Source organism: Sceloporus occidentalis, unplaced genomic scaffold, assembly GCF_023333645.1.
Source record: "Sceloporus occidentalis isolate IW3139 unplaced genomic scaffold, rSceOcc1.0.p SCAF_2, whole genome shotgun sequence".
Classification (NCBI taxonomy): domain Eukaryota; kingdom Metazoa; phylum Chordata; class Lepidosauria; order Squamata; family Phrynosomatidae; genus Sceloporus; species Sceloporus occidentalis.
In genome coordinates this window covers 200,358,547-200,381,644 of record NW_028316982.1, presented here as the reverse complement: position 1 = coordinate 200,381,644, position 23,098 = coordinate 200,358,547, and the positions used below count along the sequence as shown (strand labels likewise).

The 23,098-nt window shown below is 39.9% G+C and overlaps 1 protein-coding gene across 4 annotated transcripts in view; it reads right to left on the bottom strand.

The window, feature by feature from the left end:
* DSCAM (DS cell adhesion molecule) overlaps positions 1-23,098 on the bottom strand; it is a 486,147-nt gene that overhangs the window by 67,272 nt on the left and 395,777 nt on the right. For all 4 annotated transcript variants that reach the window (XM_089511983.1, XM_089511984.1, XM_089511982.1 and 1 more), the window contains exons 20-21: positions 19,001-19,134; positions 9,708-9,861 (exon numbers count right to left, since the gene is read on the bottom strand). In XM_089511983.1, coding sequence (XP_089368109.1) covers positions 9,708-9,861; positions 19,001-19,134 — 288 coding nt within the window. The remainder of the gene's footprint in view (positions 1-9,707; positions 9,862-19,000; positions 19,135-23,098) is intronic.

Genomic DNA, 23,098 nt, shown 5'->3' with positions numbered 1-23,098 from the left:
AAAGAAGCTTCTTTTTACAAAGTCTTTTGATGGGAGCCTAGCCCAGCCCCACCTTTCTTATCTTCTGTCTAGTTGGATTTTGTTTGTTTGATTGGGTTTTTTGGCAGCATTTTTATGGGGAGCATAGTGAGGGACACAATGTTGAGTGCTGGGTTTCAGCAGTGTGACTTCAATAAACAATGCAATAAAGCTCGATTTGGGAAAGAATGGGATTCTGGGAAAGAATGAGAAGAAAAAAGTACAGAGGCTGGAAGGATGGGGAACACTAGCAGCATTATTCACATCCAGTGGGCATGAGGAAAGCATGCGTGTCACCATCATATTTACAGTTTATTAGAGGAATTTGAACAATTTATTTGAGACAGGGACAGATCTGTGCAATTTTTTCTGCCTGAAATATAACATTTTTCTCTTTGACCCTTCGTTCTACTGGTATTTTCTATTCAGCTTTCCACTCTCAGGGGAACAACTTGGGACTTCCAATGTTATAATACGGCTCCATTTGTACTTAATTTGTAATATTTGCAAGAAGATATCATCTTGCTGGTTATTAATCTTATCTAAGTCTCACTGGAAACCTTTCTGATGGAAGAACAGACTGAAAATGATTGAATTAAATAAATGTAAGTTATTACAGGAAAGGCCTCAAGAACACACTTTTTACTTATGCTTTAACACTATTACATATGTTGTTATGTATGTCTGCTCTATTGATGCAGCTTTCTCTTCACCTCTAGTAAATCTGTATAAACAAACCCATTATTTTAATGCCTGACAGCTAGCAACACCACCCAAGTTCATCACTTTCAACATAATTTGTTTCTTAGATCTCTATTTCCTCTACTTTGACAGAGGATGGTCCGATGGAGGAAAATGTCAATACTGTATCTCCTTTTCTATAGTGATGGAAGAAACTCCAAAGGCAAGACAGATTTTGACAGTTAAATCAGCCCACAGTTCAATTCCTTTAATGATATGTGAACATTAAATTAAAACTAATGCAGACTTCTGAACTGCCAGGGACTTTAGATGATAATAAGTAAAGGAATGACATCTGACAAAAGATGAAGCAACCCTCATGAGGAGGACTTGGAAGCTTTATACTTCCTGGCTCTTTTCCAAGCATGACAAGTCTTCAATACAGATGGGCGAGAATTTCATTTCAGCATGTTTTGAATCAGAATTTGCCACCATTTACAGTTTACAAAATTCAAATGTGGAAGAAAATAAAATAGATAGCTCCTTCTGTGTCTTGTTGTAAGATGGTGTTTGTGTGCATGGTACTATTTTGTGGCTCTTCAAGCAACTATGGACAAGTAAGACAGTTATGGACAATTGAAACAATCCCACCCAATGGTATTAGGAGAATCTGCTTTTAAATCAGGGAACCTGCGGGTGTATTTATCACCCCCAAAAGGACAAATATTGTGATATGTTCTTTAGTGTACTTCTGGGAAATTATAATCTTATCTATAGAGCTAAAACTAGAATAGTATGCTTCCTGACCCCACCACAACACCATAAATAACTCATAAATGTCAAACATCGCTCTGGGTCAGTAGCTTGGGATCCCAAAGTGCAGCTTCCGAAGTCCCAAGGTTCTCACCTATTTAATTTTTATGCCAATTTTTGGATGTCCCTCCCCCAAACCTACCAAATCAACCCATAATTGGCTACAGAGGTGGTGGCCTTCTTCCCCTTTTTCCTAAACCCTCTAAAACAGCAACAAAAGAGTATGAAAATTGCCCCAAATGTCAGCTGGAAGTGATGCAATGTCCCTTCCAGTGTGCTGAAAAGTGATGGTGTGGCCTGCTAGGGAATAAGGTCCAAGGAGAAATGCCCTTTTTCTACTTCTTTTACAGTTGCCCACCATGTTCTCAGTTCTAGAACTGCCTACATATACCATGAAGGAAAGAATCAGTTTGGAGTTATATGCAATACACTATTAATTTTTTTAAAGAAACCTGTCTTAAGTACTCTGATACTCCAGGCTTAGGAAAAGTATTGATAACTGTTTTTTTTTAATATTAGTATATTATTTTAGTATTTTAGCTTTTTAGCATTTTATAGTCCTGTGTTTTATCATCTGATTTGGTCATATTGGTGGAAAGGGCATTATAAATAAATGTCATTGTAAGATATATGGTAGTAAGAGCGGTAAGAAGAATTTAGTGCAGGCCTGCACAACTTATTGCCTGTGGGCCACACATGGCCCACCAAAGGATTTCTGGAATCAGGAGGAGGAGGATGTCCCAGCTCCAAGAGTCCTGGCCCAATCGCTCTGGGCTTTGGAGGACTTGGGAGCAATGGACTCCTCCCACAGACTTTGCCTCTGTTTCCCAGGGAAGCTATTGCTGGGGGCAGGCTTATAGCTCCTCTCACTCTATTGGCCAGGCAAGCCCAGAGGGAGGAGCTTTTTGCAGGGCAAGCATGAATACAGTCAGGAGGGCAGGGCAAGAGTGAGAGACCACGAGAAAGCTTCGGGCCCTTCTCTTGATGAGTTTGGAGGGCCCAGAGGGAGAAGTAAGGCTGTGGCGCATTTGATGCATGGCCTAGTCTGGGTCTTGGGCCCTTCTCTTGGTGAGTTTGGGGGAGTGGAAGGAGAAGAAAGGCCATGGCGCATATGGAGCATGGCCTGGGCCTTGGGCCCTTCTCTTGGTGAATCTGCGGGGGTGGAAGGAGCAGGGGAGAGAGAAAGGCTGTGGCACCCTTGGAATGCAGTCTAGCACCAAGGCTTGGGTCTTGGGCCTTTTTTTTTGTGACTGGGGGAGTGGGGGAGAGAGAAAGGCCCCGGCGCCCTTGGCACGCAGCCTTGTGCCAAGGCTTGAGCCTTGGGCCCTTGTTTTGTGCGGAGGGGTGTCAGGAGAAGGAGGAGGCCGCCACTGTTTTGGCGGGGCAGCCCGACAGGTGGGTAGGCCTAGTCAAACACAATCTCTGTGTGTGGGTGATGGCTGTGGTGTGTGGGTCTAACATGGGGAGGATGTCTGTGTTGTTGCATGCCTTCAATTTGTTCGGGAAATATGTCAACTCTCAGGTGACCCTATCATGGGGGTTTTCTTGGCAAGGTATTTTTTTTGCCATCTCCTTTCTGTGAGGCTGAGAGTGTGTGATATGGCCAAGGTCACCCACTGGGTTTCATAGCTGAGCTTGGATTCAAACCCTGATCTTATGAGTAATGGTTCAGTGTTCAAACCACTACACAACACTGGTTCTCATGAAAAATTTATACAGGGGAAGAAAGGTGATGGTGGCAGAAGAGACACAGGCCTACACCCCTTTGAAAATTTAGTGCAAGGATCATTATTTGCATACTTCTGGATCCTATTATCCTGAATGTCAAGAAGTAAAGAAGGAAAGAAAAATGGAGGGAGGGAGGGAAGAAGGAAGAAAAGAAAAAGAAGAAGGGAGGGAGGGAACATCTTGCCCCTTGGTAGGGTGGCCAGACTTTCCCTCCTTTTCCGGGACATGTCCCACATCTCAGCCTTCCTGTCCAGGAGGAGGGATTCCACAATGAGCATGGCTAAGAAGTATGGATTTACATTTATATGCTTCCAGCTTTTATTGAGTCATGTTCTCCATTATTCTTGAATGTCCTACATTTTACCTAAATATCCCAAATTTCACCATCCTAAACCTATTGGCGGCCCAAACCTAGCCGACCTTAATTTTGGCCCCTGCCCCCTTCCAAGTTGGGCACCCCTGATTTAGTGTATTGTATGCACGTTATCAATTTTTTTAACAATGTAATTGTGAATAATGCAATCTTTTAACAATATGTGTTTATAATGTATAGAGATTTTGTAGCACCTTTGAGATTAGCTGAAAAAAAGAAAAAAGAAAGAAGTTTGTAATATGAGCTTTCGTAGACTTTAGTCTACTTCTTCAGATGCTTATGGTAGAGTGAAAGCCAGGTACAGACAGGAGTGAAGGAACTTAACTGAAGAAAACTAAAAAGGAATGTTGGCTACTGCAGACCCAGTCAGCATGAGTAGAACCGATGAGCTCTACATGATACATAGTTTGCAAATGTGTGTTTACATTTGTCTTGTGTGTGTGTTTTATATTTTTTACATGTTGATATCCTAAATGTATGTGATATGTGAAAATTGTTTGTGTACTTGTTTGAAATTTAAATTTAAAAAATTGTTGTTGTTGTTAATGATGATGATGATGATGATAATATTTATTTCTATTCCGCCTCTCCCTGTATTGGATTGAGGTGGGTAATAACAAACAAGAAAACAATAAAAATGCTACACAACAACCCTCAAGTAAAAACATAGCAAAACATCCTAAAACTCCCTCCCACCCTAAAATAGAGTTAAAACAGCAATTCCCAATAAAATGCTCCTAATAAAATCAATAAAATCAATTGTGATCACAGTCCGGTGGGAACAGCTATGCCACTGGAGAGTGAAGATTCCAAAGGAGGTCAGTTTGGGAAGGCCCGCTGGAAGAGATCTGTTTTTATTGCCTTCTTAAAGGCCTCCAAAGATGTTATATGGTGGATCTCCTCTGGCAGGTCATTCCAGATTTTTGGAGTGGCAACAGAAAAGTCCTCTGGGAAGTCATTACCAGTCTGGTTTTCTTAGACTGCAAGAGATTCTTCCCAGAGGACCTGAGAGTGCGGGAAGGATTGTATGGGAGGAGGTGTTCCCTCAGGTAAGCTGGTGATGATTTCTAGCTAACAGGTTACCAAAGGTGCTTAACATGCTTACAATAATATGGTTATGTTAAGCCTTTATGAAAAGTTATTATAGTCACAAAAGTACAAGACAGCTTTTACTGAGTACAGTAAATTTTAAAACATCAGAAAGTTTTTCTAAGGCCTCACTCAGTTTTACCACGGAATGCTTTTTTCCATTATGATGGAAGCCAAATCCCCATTCAAAATTTATGTTATAAGATTGGCTCTTCTCACTTAGTCAGAGATACAAATTTTAAAAGGCAATTTTATTCCTGATATTAAATCTAAATTGTGTTTCTTTTTTCCTGATATGTCTATTGTCTCTAGTATTCCCACAGAATGTGTAAGACTCTTCCCTGGGAGGAAGGGTGTCATTTCATTTCCTTTCATGTCACCTGGGATCACACAGAATTCATTGTAGATCATTCCCAAATCTATGATAGACACTTTAGACCCTTCAGCTGTTATACTGAACACATTAATTTTGTAGCAAAAGGTGGTCAGTCCATATAAGCAAACTGATCTCATAGTGTGGCTAGTGGTGCTGGTTATGGCCCAGTCCTTATCTGGCTATGGATCTTCCCATACAGTCCTGAACCACTGTCCTCTTTCAGTCTCATAGTGTCTCACAAGATTGCTGTGATGCTAAAATGTTGCTGAAGGGTGGAATCCCATTATAGCTAATAACAAGTAAGTGGGCAATTACTAATGAAACCCACTGCAAAGAGTCTACAGCAAAAAGTAAATGTGCCCTAATCTGCATGACAAGAGCTACAAAAATAGATCCTTCATATTTAATGGAGCTTTTTTTTAAAGACTCAAAGTTCAAAGCTGTCAAGTTAATTTTATAAGTAACAACTTCCACCCAATTGGTAATGCAGTTAAGATCTTTTGAATATCACACAAGCCATGAAGAATTCCAGAACCATAAGATTTGTAGTATACTGTGATGAGTGCATTGCATCCAGGAGACAGGGGGAAAGAAAGACTCCCTTTCCCACCCACTCCAGGTATATCTGGTGCTATAAAGTGTGAATTCTGGGATTCAGCAAGTCTCAGTCCACAGCACTACTTTGAAAATACCCAGTCATTTCTATATTATTACAATGGCTCAATCTGTGATTTTTTTTAAAAAAATGTATGCATTTTCCTAATATACATATTTTAGTACCCAACTCTGCCTAACATACACATTGTCTTCCAGCAGTTGCAAATGGTTCTCCTTATTTATTTATGTAAAGCAGCAGTTCTCAAATGATGGGGTAGGACCACCCCGGGGGTGTGTGTGCAATACTTGCTCAAGGAAGGTGCAAGACTTGGAGGCCCTGATCCCTTATCATGTGTTGAGTTAAATACTGTTTTACTTTGAACAATGTTATTTCCTTATAAAATACTGAAATATGATTATGTAAGAATGTGTGAATGAAAATACGTTCACTATTTTTTTAATTCACATACTACATCAACTATGGAGGGGTGCGAGTATGCATGTAGATGTAAATGGAGGGGGATCCCAAGGATAAAACATTTTGAGTATGACTGATGCAAAGTACCTATAAGCTGCCGTTCAGACAGATTCAGATAGCTTTCTGCTCTTAGGCCTATGTTTTTCCTCTAACATGCACATTTTTGTACACACTTTTCCTTAATCTACATAATTTGAATGCAGTTTTTGTTCGGAGCACATCATCACAACATTTTGAAAAAAGTGTAGATACTGAAGGATAAATGTTCTGATCTACAGAAAGTATAAACCTAGTGAGTTCACATCAAATTGTGAATGAAAAGTGAACAAAATGCTCCCCCATCCCTAATGATGACAAGGCAGCTCAGAATATTCTGGCCCCAAGGCTGCCCTGAAGTTCCCCTGTTACCTAGGCACTCCACAGTGTGTCTGACCCACCACTGGTGCATGTTGCTCCCTCTGAGGATGAAAACAAGGTGTCCAGTGTTGATCACAAAGTTGGGCACCTCATTCTGATCTCATGCCAGTGGTGGTAGGTAGCACAGCAATACATGTTGTAGCCAGTATCACTTCTAGAAAGACCTGGAGCAAAATGCGATTTTTTGAAATTCATGTTAAGGATGGTATACAATGGGTTCAGTGCTGAATTGTCCTTATATTGTACAGATTAGAACCAGGGATTGGGCTCTGCATCATCCAGACTGATTGCCATAAAGATGGAAAAAGGGGGAAGGACATGTTATTTGCCACATCTTTGCTTCTAAAGGCCTCTTCAACTTAATAGCTTAATAGTGCAAAATGGCCTGCCTCCTCTTGGAAACAGGAATATTTACTGAATGTAGGGGACACACATGGGGAAGAATTCAATTTCAGTAATTATTTCAGCAATATATCATACTCAAGACTATACATATATATTTTCAAGACAAAAGAAGCTTGAGGGTTCAAATATTTGAAGATGGAAAATTTCAAAACTGAAAAAAAGGAAAAGAAAAGAAAAGAAAAGGAGAGTATCCCTTCTCCCAATATTCTATGTAATCCTGACTCCATTTCATCTCTCCTCTGGTATAGTAAAATGTGTGTCCAACCATTTCTAATAATGGTAGGTGAAACTGGACTTCACAAATGGATATTCAGTACCATGGAGTGTAGAAGCAAGCATACACACACACGTATACTCACACATACAATATTGTGAAGTGCCCAATGAAGACAATATTCCTGGCTGTGCAGAACAGAGGCCTGGAGGTCAATAAAATACTAGAACATATTTTGTCTAACACAACTTTGTGTGTGCAGGAGGGGATGGATTGCACATATGTTCTATCCTTTTATTCTGCCCAATAATACAATCATAACTTTCATATGCATTAATAAGCATTGCACTAAATTCAGAACACAACGCCACTCAGGATCAAATTTTTAGTTGTGAAATACTTCAGTCAAGTATGCAGATTAGAAATCACAGCTAACAAGGAAGAACAGACTAGAGGGTGAGAATTCATCTTATACCAATTAGACAAACATGAGAAAGAGGCATTAGCATCAAACGTAACTGGAATGTTTAATCTCAGTCGGTTTTTATCCCATCCAAATAATATTCAAAAGGATTTGTACAAAGCAGCTTGTGAAAAGCAAAGGAAAAATTGCTCTACAGGGCTGCTGCTGGATTGTTGGGATCTATAAAAGAAGGAAAAGAAAAAAAAAAGAAATATTGTATATGCAATATGATTCTCCTGAAATCATGCTGCTCGGGGAGTCTTCAAGAGAAGCCTCAGATTCTCAAGGGGATTGTTGTAGTAAAAAATAATTAATTAAAGTCACAAAAACCAGTTCTGTTGATCAAAAGGAAGAGAAGTAAATGAAGCCTAGCTAATGAAATTACATTATATTGCTAGCAGATACTAATGAGGAATCCAAAGCACAAGGCTCATGACAGTTCCAAAATGCTTTCAAAAGGAACCTGCTTGTTTCTGTCTCAGGGTGCAGCAACTGTGTTCCATTCTGTATCAATAAAGGTAGCAAATTTGGATTCCGATGATCCTCTGCAACCATGAAAGCTGAATGAATTTTCCATTATTACAAAGAGCAGCACTTGGGATGCTATCTAAACCTCAGAGCTTGTCTACTGTCTTCTGCTTGAGTACTTTATCCTAATAGGGAATTCAGTAGCATTCCATCAAAAGTGTATATTTGGTACACAATTATATTAGTTTGATACCACTTTTAACTATAATGGCTCCCACCTATGGAATCTTGGGATTTGTAGTTTGACATTGTACACACAATTCTCTTTCACAGTTTATGGTGGAGTGCACTAGAGCTCTCTAGCAGATAGTGCTAAGGGTCTCACTAAGCTACACATCCTAGGATTCCATAAGATGGGATAATGATACTTAAAATGATATTAAACCGTATACTGTAATTATTTGTCACTGGAATCCTGTTGGTGACATGCATAGGCATTGCACCTGCATATGCGACAGGGATAATGTCATCTTCTTTGCACATCCAGCAGCAGAAATGGCTGAGAGCGGGACACCGCAACTGTGAGAACATACTTGATAGAGCATTATGTTCAGCCAAGCTGATGTAGGATCTCAGCCTATGTTTCTGCCTCTAATATAATGCCAAAGAATTTCCAGATCATAACATAACCCAAAGGACCCTACATCATTTCTTCTAATATTTCAGTTTTTCATCAGGCAGTTGTACTGTTACTATTGTGTCGCTTACACATTATTTTCTTGATCCTTTCTCCCACTCATTTGGGACGATAAAATCTTGCTCTGAGGTGTAATGCACAATTTACAGCTGTGTCATTTCTATATACCTACCAATATTTCACAGATAAAAACCATGACACATGTGGCCAAACAAATCAAAGTATTATTAAGATGGCAAAAGTTATTAATGCAGAAGAACAGACAAGCAATGAGAAGGTGCCACAGTTTGCTTTTGCCTAAGTTTATGGGGGGAAACCAAGATACTGTCCACTCCTCTTTTCTTTCTCTTGATGAGCTGATAGAGTGTGAACTACTTTGCAGCATTGAAATAAGCTGAGGACAAAGGAGGAAAGTGGCAGGAGGATATAGAAACTGGGACATTTTAAAAGCAGCTGAAAAAGTGGAAGGATTAATTGGGCTTGTCCCTTGCAAATTGGCATGGCTGCAAGATATGTTATGAGCAAGTTCAATCCAGTGAGTTGCAACCCAGAATGATTTACAAATAGTTAATTCTACCTACCAAACCAAACTGGCACTTGTTCTCTTTGAATTCTGCTATAATTATAGTCTGGTGTTTTTTGCTGTTTTCAAGATATATTTTAAATTGTCGTTGTTCAATTGTTATTTTAAGGGGGGGTGGGATATTGGGATTGCATTGTACAGTTTTAACTTGTAAGCCACTCCGGTTATCCTGGACAGAGGGACGGGATAGAAATAAAGAAATCTTATTTATTTATTTAGCAGCAGGCACCTTGATGGCTTTTTGGTTTCTTCGAACCCAATTAATTCCCTTAAAGCTATATGGTATTCATTTCACCAGCTTGCTTACCTTTAGCTAAAGGTTCCACAGTGATAATTTCACTGCTATTGCCCCTTCCTGCAGCTGTCACAGCCACCACCCAGACACTGTATTGTCGATTCCGACTCAAGTTGGGGATTCTGTAGGAAAATGAGTCAGGAGAAGCTTCAAACTCGCTGATTACCTGTGACAGGAGAGACAAATATTCCCAAACTAAAGTGAACAATATATATATAAAAAGAGAGAAAGAGAAGAAGCAGGAGAAAGAGTTAAGAGTATTTCTTGGACATCTGTCACTTCAGACAGATTGATGATAACTACAGTGATAGTACTTATAGCTGCAAATCAGTTGCAATCTGTTGATAAAAAGGAATTAGTTTCACCTTCTGTATGCAAAATGTTAAACACACCCACACTCACGCCCACGCTCTTAACATTAAAAAATCCACACCTATAATTGATAAACTCAATTTGTGATAACTTTGAAGAACCCACCATACTGGCAGCTTGGCCCATTTCTTCGACCACTTGCTAATAATTTGCCAAAAAATGGTGGTAAATAAATGATGATTTTGATATGGCTTAATATTCTGGAATGTTGTAATGTTTTTTTTCATGTTACTCTGTAAAGACCATATATCAATATAATTTTATATTTTATTATATCTCAATTACTATAATAGTATTCTATTTTATCTCTATAATTTTGTGTGTAATTGCTGTATAGCATTTAGTCTAGAGGTGCTCCACAATCCCCATGTCCCTTAATTCTATTATTATTATTATTATTAACTGAAAGAGTCAGCTTCCTCAGATGCATTTAGTCTCAGAGGTGCAACAAGATCTCTATGATATAATGATTTATATTAATGTTTTTTTAAAAAAATATATTAATGCTTTTTGCTTTTAGTTGATTGTGTCCTCCACTTTTTGAATGTCCTACATGTTGGGCTAAATTTTGTCCTACAATTTGTCCTAGATTTTGTCCTGGTTTGGTGTTAGTGAATTATGGCAACCCTAAGCATAGACCAAACTGTGTAAATTTACAGCGCTTCATAAATAAAGGTTAATAATAAACTCCAAAAGCATCACCATGCTTCTGCTCATGCCTTGCATTGCACAGATTCAAAGTTACCTTGTTTTCATATTCACATTTTTATTAAAATATAGTTAATGCCAAATAAATGTGCAGTGAAGTGCCAGCTGACACTGCAAGCATTTCCAGGCAATGACAATTAATAATTGTAACGCTTGTCAGTTTTTCTTTAATATTCATTAATAAATACCTAACTTTGACATGCAGTTTGGGTATAGCAAGTCATATAAAAATATGCACATTTTTTCAAAGCTGGGTGTGAATAAACAATCAGGATAATGGCTTAATTTCATTACATTCTTCTCAAGCAGACAACCCAAGTAAGTATTATTCATAAGCACCTAAAATTATGTGAACATTATTGTGTTGTATCAAGGGATGTTACTGTTGACCTGTTTGCCTGCCTGTTTGCCAAAGCTCAAACTGCTTGTGGCAATGCCAGTTCTATGATTTTTGTATCATAGAAAATCATAGAAAAGTATGAGAGTTCAATTAATGGCTCACATCCTGTTAGTGAGTTATGATGGCATAAAACAGATTTAAGCCATTGTAATCTAACTTTTTTGTAGTTGTGGAAATTAGAATTCTGTTCCAATTACACAGGCCTGTTACAGACTGCCAAAATAAAGTTGCTTCGGGTCTCTTTGGAGGTATGCTATTTAAATGATGCATGGGTCCTAAGAGTCCGGAGGTCGCGCCAAAGCCACACTCCATTCCTAAGCACTGGAGTGCAGCTTTGGTGCAGCTTCCAGATTCTTAGGGTGCATGCATCATTTAAACAGCATACCTCCAAAGAGACCTGAAGCAGCTTTATTTTGGCAGTCTGTAACAGGCCACAGTGACCTAATGCACCCAAAACCATCTTTTGGGTGTGGCAGCATCTCAGGATGGTCCTTCCATGTCAGTGGACAGTGCAAAGAGCAGCAGAGCTCGATCCAGCTGTTTTCCTTTAGCTGGCACTCTCCTGAGGACTCTTGCAGGTCTCCAAGGATGTCTGCTGTAGTGCATTCAGCTGAAAGAAAATAACTGGATGCATCACTGCTGCTCACTCTGCTCTCCATTAAGGATGGAAATTATATAATATTAAAAAAAATGGTGGGAAAAATGTCTTTCTCAAGTTTTAGTATACCTTGATGTATAGAATCCTGGGCTCATTAGAATCTTGACAATTCAGAATTTATTCTGCCCAAAATTCACACATGCTTTTTTGTGTACAGAAAAAAGTATTTCCTGCACAGGAAGCAGCATTTCCTACGCTTAAAATAATGTTTTCTGGAGTTTTTGAAGTCCTCCTCACAGTGGGAAGCAAACTGCTAAATTTCTTTTGTGTGTGTGTGTCTTTGAAAACAAAATTAACAAAGAATCGCATTCTTACTCTTCACTAACACAGAAACATGTATCTTGGGAAGGAGCTACCATACAGAAAAGGTGGGGTTTCAGGAGGGTTGCACCAAGAGACATAGCATAAATACATGTCAGGGATCCATCTCCCAATGCAGGATCTTGGCCAATATTTTAGCTATGGATAGGTCACTCAAACAGTTCCATTAGGCAATGTTATATTATGTTCCAACCATTTGTAGGGACATAGCATTGAGTCAGCTGGAGGAAAAACAAAAAGGAGCAGTATTTTGTTTGATATAAAATTTTATGGACTGCAGCCCACATCCATCAGATAAGTAAGATGCATATTTCAAGAGCTGTCATTTAAGTCATTTATGATCCAATATCAGATTGCCTTATCTGATTAAGATAAAAGGAATTGTTGGAATGGAAAATGAAAAAGTCTAGAAATGTTGTTTTACTTTCCAGTGGTTAAAAACAGCTCTCATGTCACCCAATAACTGTATGGACTAAGTCACTGTTAGCTTCATCATTATCTCTATCTTACCTTTTACTGCTTTTCATGTACATATAACATTACCACCTTCCCCCTCCACACAAAAACACACACACACATCTTGTCACTCATCCTTCACCATACACACACAGCTGCCTATGAGAATACGAACCTTATTGCTGGTTATTTTTATACATGGTTTTAGTGTGTAATTTCCAATGCATCTCTACCTTCAGTTTATGATTTGGTTTCTGACCCATTAATAGGATACTTTATTTTCAATACCTAATTTTATTTTTCAAAAAACTTGGTAATATACTGAGAAACAGCTTTCCACCCAAACCTGAGTGGGAGAGGGAAGAGAGCAGCATAAATCCAGGGTCAGGCAACATGGGGTTCTTATGCTTATAATAGTTATTTACAGTACAAGAGAATATTTCAATGAATGCATCCTGCGTGCTCCCAGTATAAGCAAAATGCATCATGCTGTTAATTCTTTGTATATCAAAATTTCATAGATTATGAAAGATAGTAAGATGAACCTTCTTTTTAAAAGTTCAGTATCCTCAGTGCCTATGTCCGTTTCATCTCTCTCTCTCTCTCTCTCTCTCTGACACACACACACAAACAGAGCATAGTCACTACAAATGGTGAGCATGTACTCAAATAAGAACAAATTTGGAGAGGGGCATCTGTTAGAATATCGTCTTTTTAAAAAAGAAAAAGTAATAATAATTTCATATGCTATCATTTTAAAGTAAGTGTAGAGACTAGCAAAAGAAAACAGTATTCTATTATATAGTAATCTCTGCAAAGTAATTCTGAGTGTGGCAACAAGCTATATCCAGTTCCTGCACCATCCAGGCCATTTCTGATCATTTGACAGTGCTATAACTAAACTTTTCCATATTTATTTTTAAAATGAGCTCTGCTGAAATCAGGCCATTTTAGCATTCTTTCATGTTATTAAACAGAAAGACATTTTTTTTAAAGTCAAATTTGTTTCTAAACTGAACAAGATGTAAAACTCTACTTTGGCCTGGATTGGAATGTTTACCATGTTACGGCTTTCTGATGTTTTTCATAAACTGTGTTTGATGAAGGTTAGCAACTTCTTTACAAACAGAGAGAGCTCAGTCTATTACTAAAAGCAACACCTTTCTGAATTCTTATCCTGACTATAATGCCACTATTTAAAATCCATCCATCTTTAACTTTTCTAAACAAGCTTATTGAGCTTCTTCTTCCCTCCCCTTGGTATTCTGATGGGAATTTTGAAACACTATTGTATAAAACTTGAATAGTGTGTCACTCTACTGTCATGAAGGATGTTGGGGTGACCCAATTAAGAAGTTTTGAAGAGTATTACATACAGAAACAGAGGGAGAGACGTGGGTTATTTTTTGGCTTTTCAGTTTAGTGTCAGAACAGTCCCTAGTGGCTTCATGATAAAGTTATGCTTCCCTTAATGGCAGTAATGATTAGAGAAAGATGCCAAATGAAAAAACAACAACAAGTAATTAGGCAAATGATGATGAAACAGCAATCAGTGCAGTGTGATCCCTGTCAAAGATATATAAATTTTTGGATTGAAATATGACTGTGGGTTTGTCCTATTGTTTAAATGATACTCAGCCAAACTGAATTGTATATTTATGTGTGTGCGTGTGTGTGGGAGAATCAGAGCGGCATGGTATGAAAGCAACTCAGAACATGGTTGTTGCTAAAATGTGTAAGCCATGAAAATGAGCTTAACACCACAGGGAGGGAAATATAACAAATATACAAGTTTGGAAACAAAATCCAGTTACTGAATGTACCCTACAGTGGTTAATCTCCCTGTAATATATGCCAACTGGTTCAATAAAGAAACAAGAAGAGAGAAGGTTGCATGCATGGGACTGGTTTAGAAAGAGACACTAGTGCCATCTGGTGGTTGCATTGCAGTAGGCCAAATGAAGCTCTTCCCCAACATTTTCAATCTCCAAAATACAGCACAGAGCATTAAAATACTACTAAAACCACATCCTTTGGCACTAATAAATCAGCTAAAATTCTGTGTTGTAAAACTAGCGGACAGTTCAATTATATTTAAAAGGCATCAAATCATCCTGGTTTGCATTGTTATTGTTAGAAAATGGATCTCATCAGTCTCTTTCAAGGCAAGGAGCTCATACTGTGGTACTCTGAGATCTCACAGTAATAAATAAAGCTACTGGAAGTGTTGAACAAATGAAATGTGATAAGTAGCTTAATAATATTCAAACCCTAACAGACTAGGAAAATAATAAAATATCTTAAAATGATTTTAATATGGCTTAATAGTCTGGAATGTTGCAATGTTTTTTCATGTTACTCTATAAAGACCATATATATCAATATAATTTTATATTTTATTATATCTCAATTGTTATTATAGTATTGTATTTTATCTCTATAATTTTGTGTGTAATTGCTGTATAGCTTATACTTTTTTATCCTTAGATTGTATATCTTTGGCAGGATGTAATGTTTGGAACTTATTGTTTCTGTAAAGGGCAATGTAAATTTATGGCCCTATACAAATCAACAACAACTACAACAAGGTGGGATCACCAATCACCAAAATTTATATTTCTATTCTAAATCTACCATATCAGTGGGCTAGCCATCCACAGACTGAAGCTCCCTCAGATTGCCCCACCCTATATTAGCCAATGGCAGTGCACACCCATGGGCACATTGATGCAGACATGCACACATTATCTCCCATTGATTAATATGGGTTTGAACTCCCAAATTTTTCCCAAGCCACAGGGGGAGCCCAGAACCCAACCCCTATGGCTGGGAAGGGCCAACTGTATATAAAGAATCTTACATGTTCCTTTGACCATACATTATTATATCTACCATCTGAACAGCATAATGCAAAATATAAAATAGATTCATAGAATCATGGAAGAGAAAACAAGGGCCATCTAGTCCAACCCCCTGCCATACAGGAACTCTCAGTCAAAGCATCCCCGACGGATGGCCATCCAGCCTCTGCTTAAAGACTTCCAAGGAGGGATACTCCACAAAACTCAGAGGGAGTGTGTTCCACTGTCGAACAGCCCTTACTGTCAAGAAGTTCCTCCTAATATTGAAGTGGAATCTCTTTTCCTGCAGTTAGCATCCATTGTTCCATGTCCTCTTCTCTGGAGCAGCAGAAAACAAGCTTGTTTCCTCCTCAATATGACATCCCTTCAAGTATTTAAACAGGGCTATCATATCACCTCTTAACCTTCTCTTCTCCAGACTAAACATCCCCAGCTCCCTAAGGCATTCCTCATAGGGCATAGTTTCAAGACCCTTCAGCATTTTAGTCGCCCTCCTTTGGACAAGCTCCACTTTCTCAAAGTCCTTTTTGAATAGTGATGGCCAGAACTGGACATAATATTCCAGGTGGGGCCAGACCAGAGCAGAATAGAGTAGCACTATTGCTTCCCCTGATCTAGACACTATGGCCCGTTACAGACGGGCCTTTAAGTACGGACTCAGTCTGTACTAGGGTTAAAAAGGGGCATCACTTCCGGACACCCCTAACCCTAGTACGGACTGAGTCCATACAAAATGGCGGCTCCCCTTCCACATGGGGGCTGCCATGACGACGTCACGACCGCACCGCCTCTATACGGGGCGGTGCGGACATGATGTCATCGCTCCGCGCCAGGGCGCTTAGTATGCCCTTTCCACGGAGCAAGAATGAGCTCCGTTTTGGAGCTCCTTCCTGGTTTGCGTCGCTGGGCGCAGCTTTTAGATGGCTGCGCCCAGCAACGCAAGGCAGAAAGGGGCCAAGCGGCCCCTTTCTCCTCCTCCCCACCACCGCGGGGTGTCTTCGGGGCTTGAAGCCCCAAGGACACCCCTTTCCAGGCTGCGGGGAAGCAGCCTTTTGCTGCTTCCTCGCAGCCTGGAAAGCGGCGGATCGGGGCCTCGGAGGCTGCCTCAAAGGGGCGGTCTGTAACGCGCCTATACTTCTATTGATGCAGACTAAAATCACATTAGCCTTTTTAGCTGCCGCATTGCACTGTTGACTCATGTTCATCTTGTGGTCTACTTGGATTCCTAGATCCCTTTCACATGTAGTCTCGTTCAGCCAGGTGTTCCCCATCCTATATCTATGCATTTTGTTTTTCCGCCCTAAGTGCAGTACCTTTTGATCTGTTATGCTGCCTCAGTTTCCACTGTACACATATTTGCCTTCGTTTAACCCATTTTTGAAAATGCCTTGTCAATCTGTAACAGGGGTAGACAACATTGTGCATTGTGTGGAGAATCCCCCTCCCATAGTCTATATGGCTGCTCTCAGAGCAGGCAAGGGAGGTCCAAAATGCCATATATTTTTTGTAGTTTAAATTTAAATATTTAAATTCAAACACTTTTTGCATGTCTAGAGGCATCTAACATGCAGAAGCCATATAGATAGGCAATTGGCATCAGAACAGAGTGCCGCACCACACATAAGACCAACAAACTAGTTTAGGAGATGCAGAGCATGCTTTGTGGCATACCATGACAGGGGAATAGCTGAAAAACTCTTGTGCTAAGCTTCTCTGAACAACAATTTATCCTAAAGGAATCGTAGAATCATAGAATCACAGAATCATAGAGTTGGAAGAGACCGCAAGGGCCATCCAGTCCAACCCCCTGCTATGCAGGAAATCCAGATCAAAGCATCCCCGACAGATGGCCATCCAGCCTCCGTTTGAAGACCTCCAAGGAGGGAGGGAGGAAGGCAACAATGACTAGAATTTCTCTGATTTCCATGGCTGTCTTATCAGCCTACAAATTAGTCTGAAAGATGTGGATCAGTTCAGGCCATTTCAGCACAAAAACCAAACTCCTAAAGCATAACCATGCTGCTGCTCATGCCTTGCCATGCACAGATTCAAAGTTACCTTGTTTTCATATTCACAGTTTTATTAAAATACGGTTAATGCCAATTAAATGTGCAGTGAAGTGCCATCCGACACTGCAAGCATTTCCAGTCAATGATAATTAATAATTGGAACTCTGTCAGTTTTTCTTTAATATTCATTAAAAATACCTAACTTCGACATGCAGTTTGGGTATAGCAAGTCATATAAAAATATGCACATGTTTTTCAAGGCTGGGTGTGAATAAACAATCAGGATAATGGCTTAATTTCATTACAGTCTTCTCAAGCAGACAACCCAAGTATTATTCATAAGCACCTAAACATGTGTGAACATTATTGTGTTGTGGCATGTGTAATTAACCTCACAATGGACACTCCACAAACAAATGATATGGTAGCCTTCATTCCAATATGGCCAAATTTATCTCAGTGCTGTCTTTGTGCTTGCAAGTAAATGAGATAATAATTAAGCTTTTCAAGTTTTGCTATTGTTTGAGAAAGATTAGCATAGTAGTAGGACTGAGGGAAATAATGAAGTACAGTGGGGTTCTCCTTCCCTTCCCTTTCCATATTTTGCCCGAAGTTAAAAAGGTATTTCCAAAGAACATTCAGAGCTGGCTGTACATGATGATGATGTTTAGCACCTGCCTTTTCCCCAAAATTGAGACTCAAGGTGGCTTACAAATTAAAAATGATAACAATACAATTAAAAGATCTTTTGCTGCAACTTCTTAGAAGTTGAACCTGTGCAGCCAGTAGTAAGGACCTGAAACCCAAGTAACTCAGTATAAAATTAGTCAAGTTGATCTATGTGTACATACACATACAGTCACTATCAACATCTTAGGTTTGAAAGTTACCAGTTCCTCACTGGCTTAAACCCATCTGTCCAACTCAATTTTGGAAGAATCGCTCCTATGATTGGAGTTACTTTGCTGACTTCCCAAAAGAACCTGGCAAGAACATTCAGTACCTTGCATTTACAATACAGTGAAGTCTAAGTTATCCAAAGGTAGGCAGCTGTAAGCATAGCACTGGTTCAAGACTTTTTGCTGCCTGTGGCAAATGATAAGATGGCACCCCCACCCCTCTATTCCATGTGAAAAAGATGAGTGGAAAAGCAATTGATTTTATTATAAGGGTTATGGATGGGAGATTCTGGAGGAATATGAGGAGCACTCCTAATATATGTCACCTTAAGTTGCCATCTCATGCTGCCGCACAGTAGAGACAGTCCTCCAGTCTTCCATACTCAAAGCCCAACTTTCCCTTGTATGCCCTTTACATGGGGAGGAATCCTAAAGGAAACTGTGCTGGATTCTCTGGCTGTTTTTCACATAGCTTGTTGCATTGTGGAGCACTGAGGATAAGGAATTTCTGTAGCACAGGGTCTAGAGTAAATCCTCAGCCTTTCAGCACTCTGCTCTTTGTGTCACTGCAGGCTTTCCACCACCCAACCTCAGCTTTAAGAACAGTTATAATTAACTTACTGTGGGATATGGATGAGAGCAGAATACAGTGTACTTTCGGATGACACCATTCAGTTTTATAGGAGGGAGCCAGGACACAAACACAGTGGAAGCTGATGCTGCAGCTGCTTTAACTCCAGCAGGAGGACCTGGAACTGTGAAAGCAAAAACACATATGATTATTGAGGTTGGCAAAAATAAATGCATATTGACATGCATGACACAGTAACCTTAAGAAGACAGTCATGATCTGCTTAGCCATACAGCTACAGTTCTGAAATCCAACACATTACTGCACTACACTCTTATAGTGCTGCTATTCCACTTTTAATACTCTGGCTGCCTCCTGTTGCATTCTGGGTGTTGTATTTCAGTGAGGCTTTCTGACTGAGAATTCTAAATGCCCCTCCTTAAGCTGCAAATGCCAGAATGCAACAGGAGGCAGCCAGAGCAATTAAAGTGGAATAACAGTGCTATAAGTGTGTAGTGTTGTAATCTAGATAGTGTGGAGACACACTGGCAGAGTGGAATATTCATAACAGCCAATCAGACAGGCTGGCAAAAAGGTTGGTCCTGCCTGATGAGTGGCTATGAAAAGGGTGAGGAGCCATTATGAGGTGTGAGTGTGAAGTGATAGAAGTGCACTGAGAAAGTAAGAAATAGGCCATGTAAGGAAGAAAGTTTTAAAAAGACAAAAGTGTTATGTTCTCTGATAAATGAAGAGCCAGTTCAGGGGGGCTCATAACTGCTTTGTTCTGGGGGATTGTGACTTGTGAATAGAGCTAGACTTTAATAGGATTTATACCCCTAATGAAGGGGCTTTAGTATAACTTGTGTTTAAAGAAATACAACAGAGTTTTCTGGGACCCCATCCTGAAGTCACTTAGTAAAAGGGTGTATTTATGAAAGATCTGGGACCGGTAGCAGGACCAAGGGTTGAATAGATAGTTCTGAGGGAAGATAAACCTCAAACTATATATTGTAAGATAGGAGAAGAATCCTGTGTAACCCGGTGGTTACACCCAGTTATTGCAGAACCCAACAAAACAACTCACAATCTGTGAGAGGATTTCAATAATCTTTAGCAGCATCAGAGAGGATGTTAGGATGCACTTTCCCTGTTGGCTCTTGCAGAAAGGGGGCTTGAGAGACCACCACAGCATCCTGAACATGTTTTTCATGTATTTTTTGGTGTCAATTTCAAAACAACAACAATAAAAATTGCCATAACATGCACAGTTATTTCAAAAATTTGATTTTTTTAATCAATTCAGTTGTTAGTCAGTTTTGATTAAGTGAGGATACTGATGGTCCAGTGTAGTTTGTTTCGGTGCTTTTGAATAGATTTTTGTGTTTCATATCAGTGAATTAAAGTGTTTTGAAAGTCTATTAGAAAACTTTAACCACTTTCTTACTCTTTGTAGGATAATTATTTGCAGGATCATTTTGTTCCATCACACTTTACAACACAGAAATGGCAAAGCAAGTTGTGAAAAAAACTGCATGTTCATTTTTAGATTTAAAGTCTGCCAAATTCCTATAAATCCAGCATACATCTGAGGAGCCCTGGTGGCACAGTGGTTAAATGCCTGTCCTGCAGCCACTCACTTAAAACCATAAGGTTGCGAGTTCAATACCAGCAAAAAGGCTCAAGCTCGACTCAGGCTTGCATCCTTCCAAGGTCACTAAAATGAGTACCCAGATTGTTGTGGGCAATTAGCTTACAGTTGTAAACTGCTTAGACACTGCTAGTTCGATATGAAGCGGTATATAAATGAAGCTGTTTACATTTTAAAACTGTTTTTATGACCTTCAGTTTTGCAGACCTGTATTATTAGATTAAGATTGGAGCCACAGGAAACACTTCTTTTATTATTATTATTATTAACCTTTATTTATGAAGCGCTGTAAATTTACACAGCGCTGTACATGCAATCTTTTTAGTTAGATGGTTCCCTGCCCTCGGGCTTACAATCTAAAAAGACATGACACAGAAGGAGAAGGGAGTGGTGGCGGGAAAGGGTAAGAGGTCCAGCAGTTCCTCTCTACCTCCGAGGCCTGGACCAAGGCAGATGGACTGGAGGGAGGGCTTGGCTTCAAAATGGAAGGTTAATCATTTCCCAGGGAAAATACATACTCTCAAGTAGGATAATACTTATACAATACATAGCAATACAGGAAATGGATCGATAAACAGGCAACAAAAGAACATTAGATAGTAAGCGACAATTATGCAATGCCTGAGAAGGCTTCTCTGAACAGGATGGTTTTCAACTCCGTTTTGAAGCTGGTTAAAGAAGTGATGGCTCTTGCTTGTGGGGGAAGAAGGTTCCAGGAGTGAGGGGCAGCAAGGGAAAAGGGGCGAATCTGGGATGGGGCAGAGGAAATCCTGGGCTGAGACAGGAACCCTTGACTACCAGAACGGAGGGCCCTGGTGGGAAGGTGAGGAGAAAGAAGGTCTGATAAGTAAGGAGGGGCCAGTCCATGGAAGGCTTTGAATGTCGACAGCAGGAGCTTATACTGAATGCGGAAAGGGAGAGAGAGCCAGTGAAGGGATGCCAACACAGGAGAGATGTGGTCAGAGCGGTGGGTGGAAGTGATAATGCGTGCAGCTGAATGCTGGACAGAGATTAAAGGACGGAGGTGAGAAAGAGGAAGCCCAGCCAGGAGGACATTACAGTAATCCAGTCGTGAGATCACTAGGGCATGGACCAGGATCTTGGCAGTAGAGGCGGAGAGATATGGTCGGATTTTGGCAATATTGTACAAAAAGAATCTACAAGCCTTGGCTGTGGTCTGGATCTGAGGGATACACGACAGAGAAGAGTCAAAGATAAAACCAAGACTGCGGGCTTGCTGGACTGGTTGAATGTAAATGTTGTCCACAGAGACAGAAAAGGAGTGTTGAAGGGTGGGCTTAGGAGGAAAGACAAGAAGCTCCGTCTTGGACATGTTGAGCTTCAAACGCCGATGGCGCATCCACTGCGAGACAGCTGTAAGGCAAGACGAGACTTGCTGTTCAAGCCTTGGAGAAAGGTCAGGGGTGGAAAGATACAACTGGGTGTCATCGGCATATAGATGGTAGGAAAAGCCAAAAGAGCTGATGAGTTTTCCTAAGGACAGTGTGTAGAGAGAAAACAGAAGGGGACCCAGAACAGAGCCCTGGGGAACTCCAACAGATAAGAGTACAGGAGATGTGGCTTCTAGTCATCAAATCCCTTTGGATTAGTTTGATTGGTCTTCTTTGCCATTGTTTACTAGTTTTCTTTTTTTTTTTTTCCTGCTTTACTGGGGCATGGGGAGTGAAGTCTCAGGAACACAAGATCTCACTATCTTTAGTTTTCTGTGGGACAACAAAGTTCCCTACCTGAATAGAATATCAGATATTCAACATAACGGTGGCCATTTTTTAACATTTTAAAAATAATGTAAAATGATAATAATACTAATATTACTACTAATAATAAATATTATTTATATCCCGCCTCTCCCTTCTGGGATCTAGGCAGGTAACAACAGTCCAAAAAAACAGATATACAGACAATAATGAAATTTTCCTAATCCCCTTAACCCTCCCTCCTGCTAAAATTGCACATAAACATCAAGATACAATACAATACCCCCAATACAGTGTACTTAGTTACAAATTTTGTAACTAATAATCGACACAGGTCAAATTATTCCAAGACACCATCAGGAGAGTTGGTGAAAGAGTGGATGGATCCATTTGGTTAATTCAGCTGGAGGTTAGTCTGGAAGTGATCTGTCTTTATTGCCTTTTTAAACGCCTCCAAAGATGTAATAGGGCGGATCTCTTCCAGCAGGAAATTCTATATTTTAGGAGCGGCAGCTGAAAAGGTCCTCTGGGAAGTCACCACCAGCTTGATTTTCTTTGGCTGGAGTAGGTTCCTCCCAGAGTACCTGAGTGCGCAGAAAGGATTGTATGGAGGAGGCATTCCTTCAAATATGCTGGACCCAAGCCATGTAGGGCTTTATAGGTAATAACCAACACTGTGTACTGAGCCCAGAAGCTAATAGGCAGCCAATGAAGAGATTTCAATTTAGGTGTAATAGGCTCAGATTTAGCTTTACCTACAACCAACCTGGCTGCCATATTCT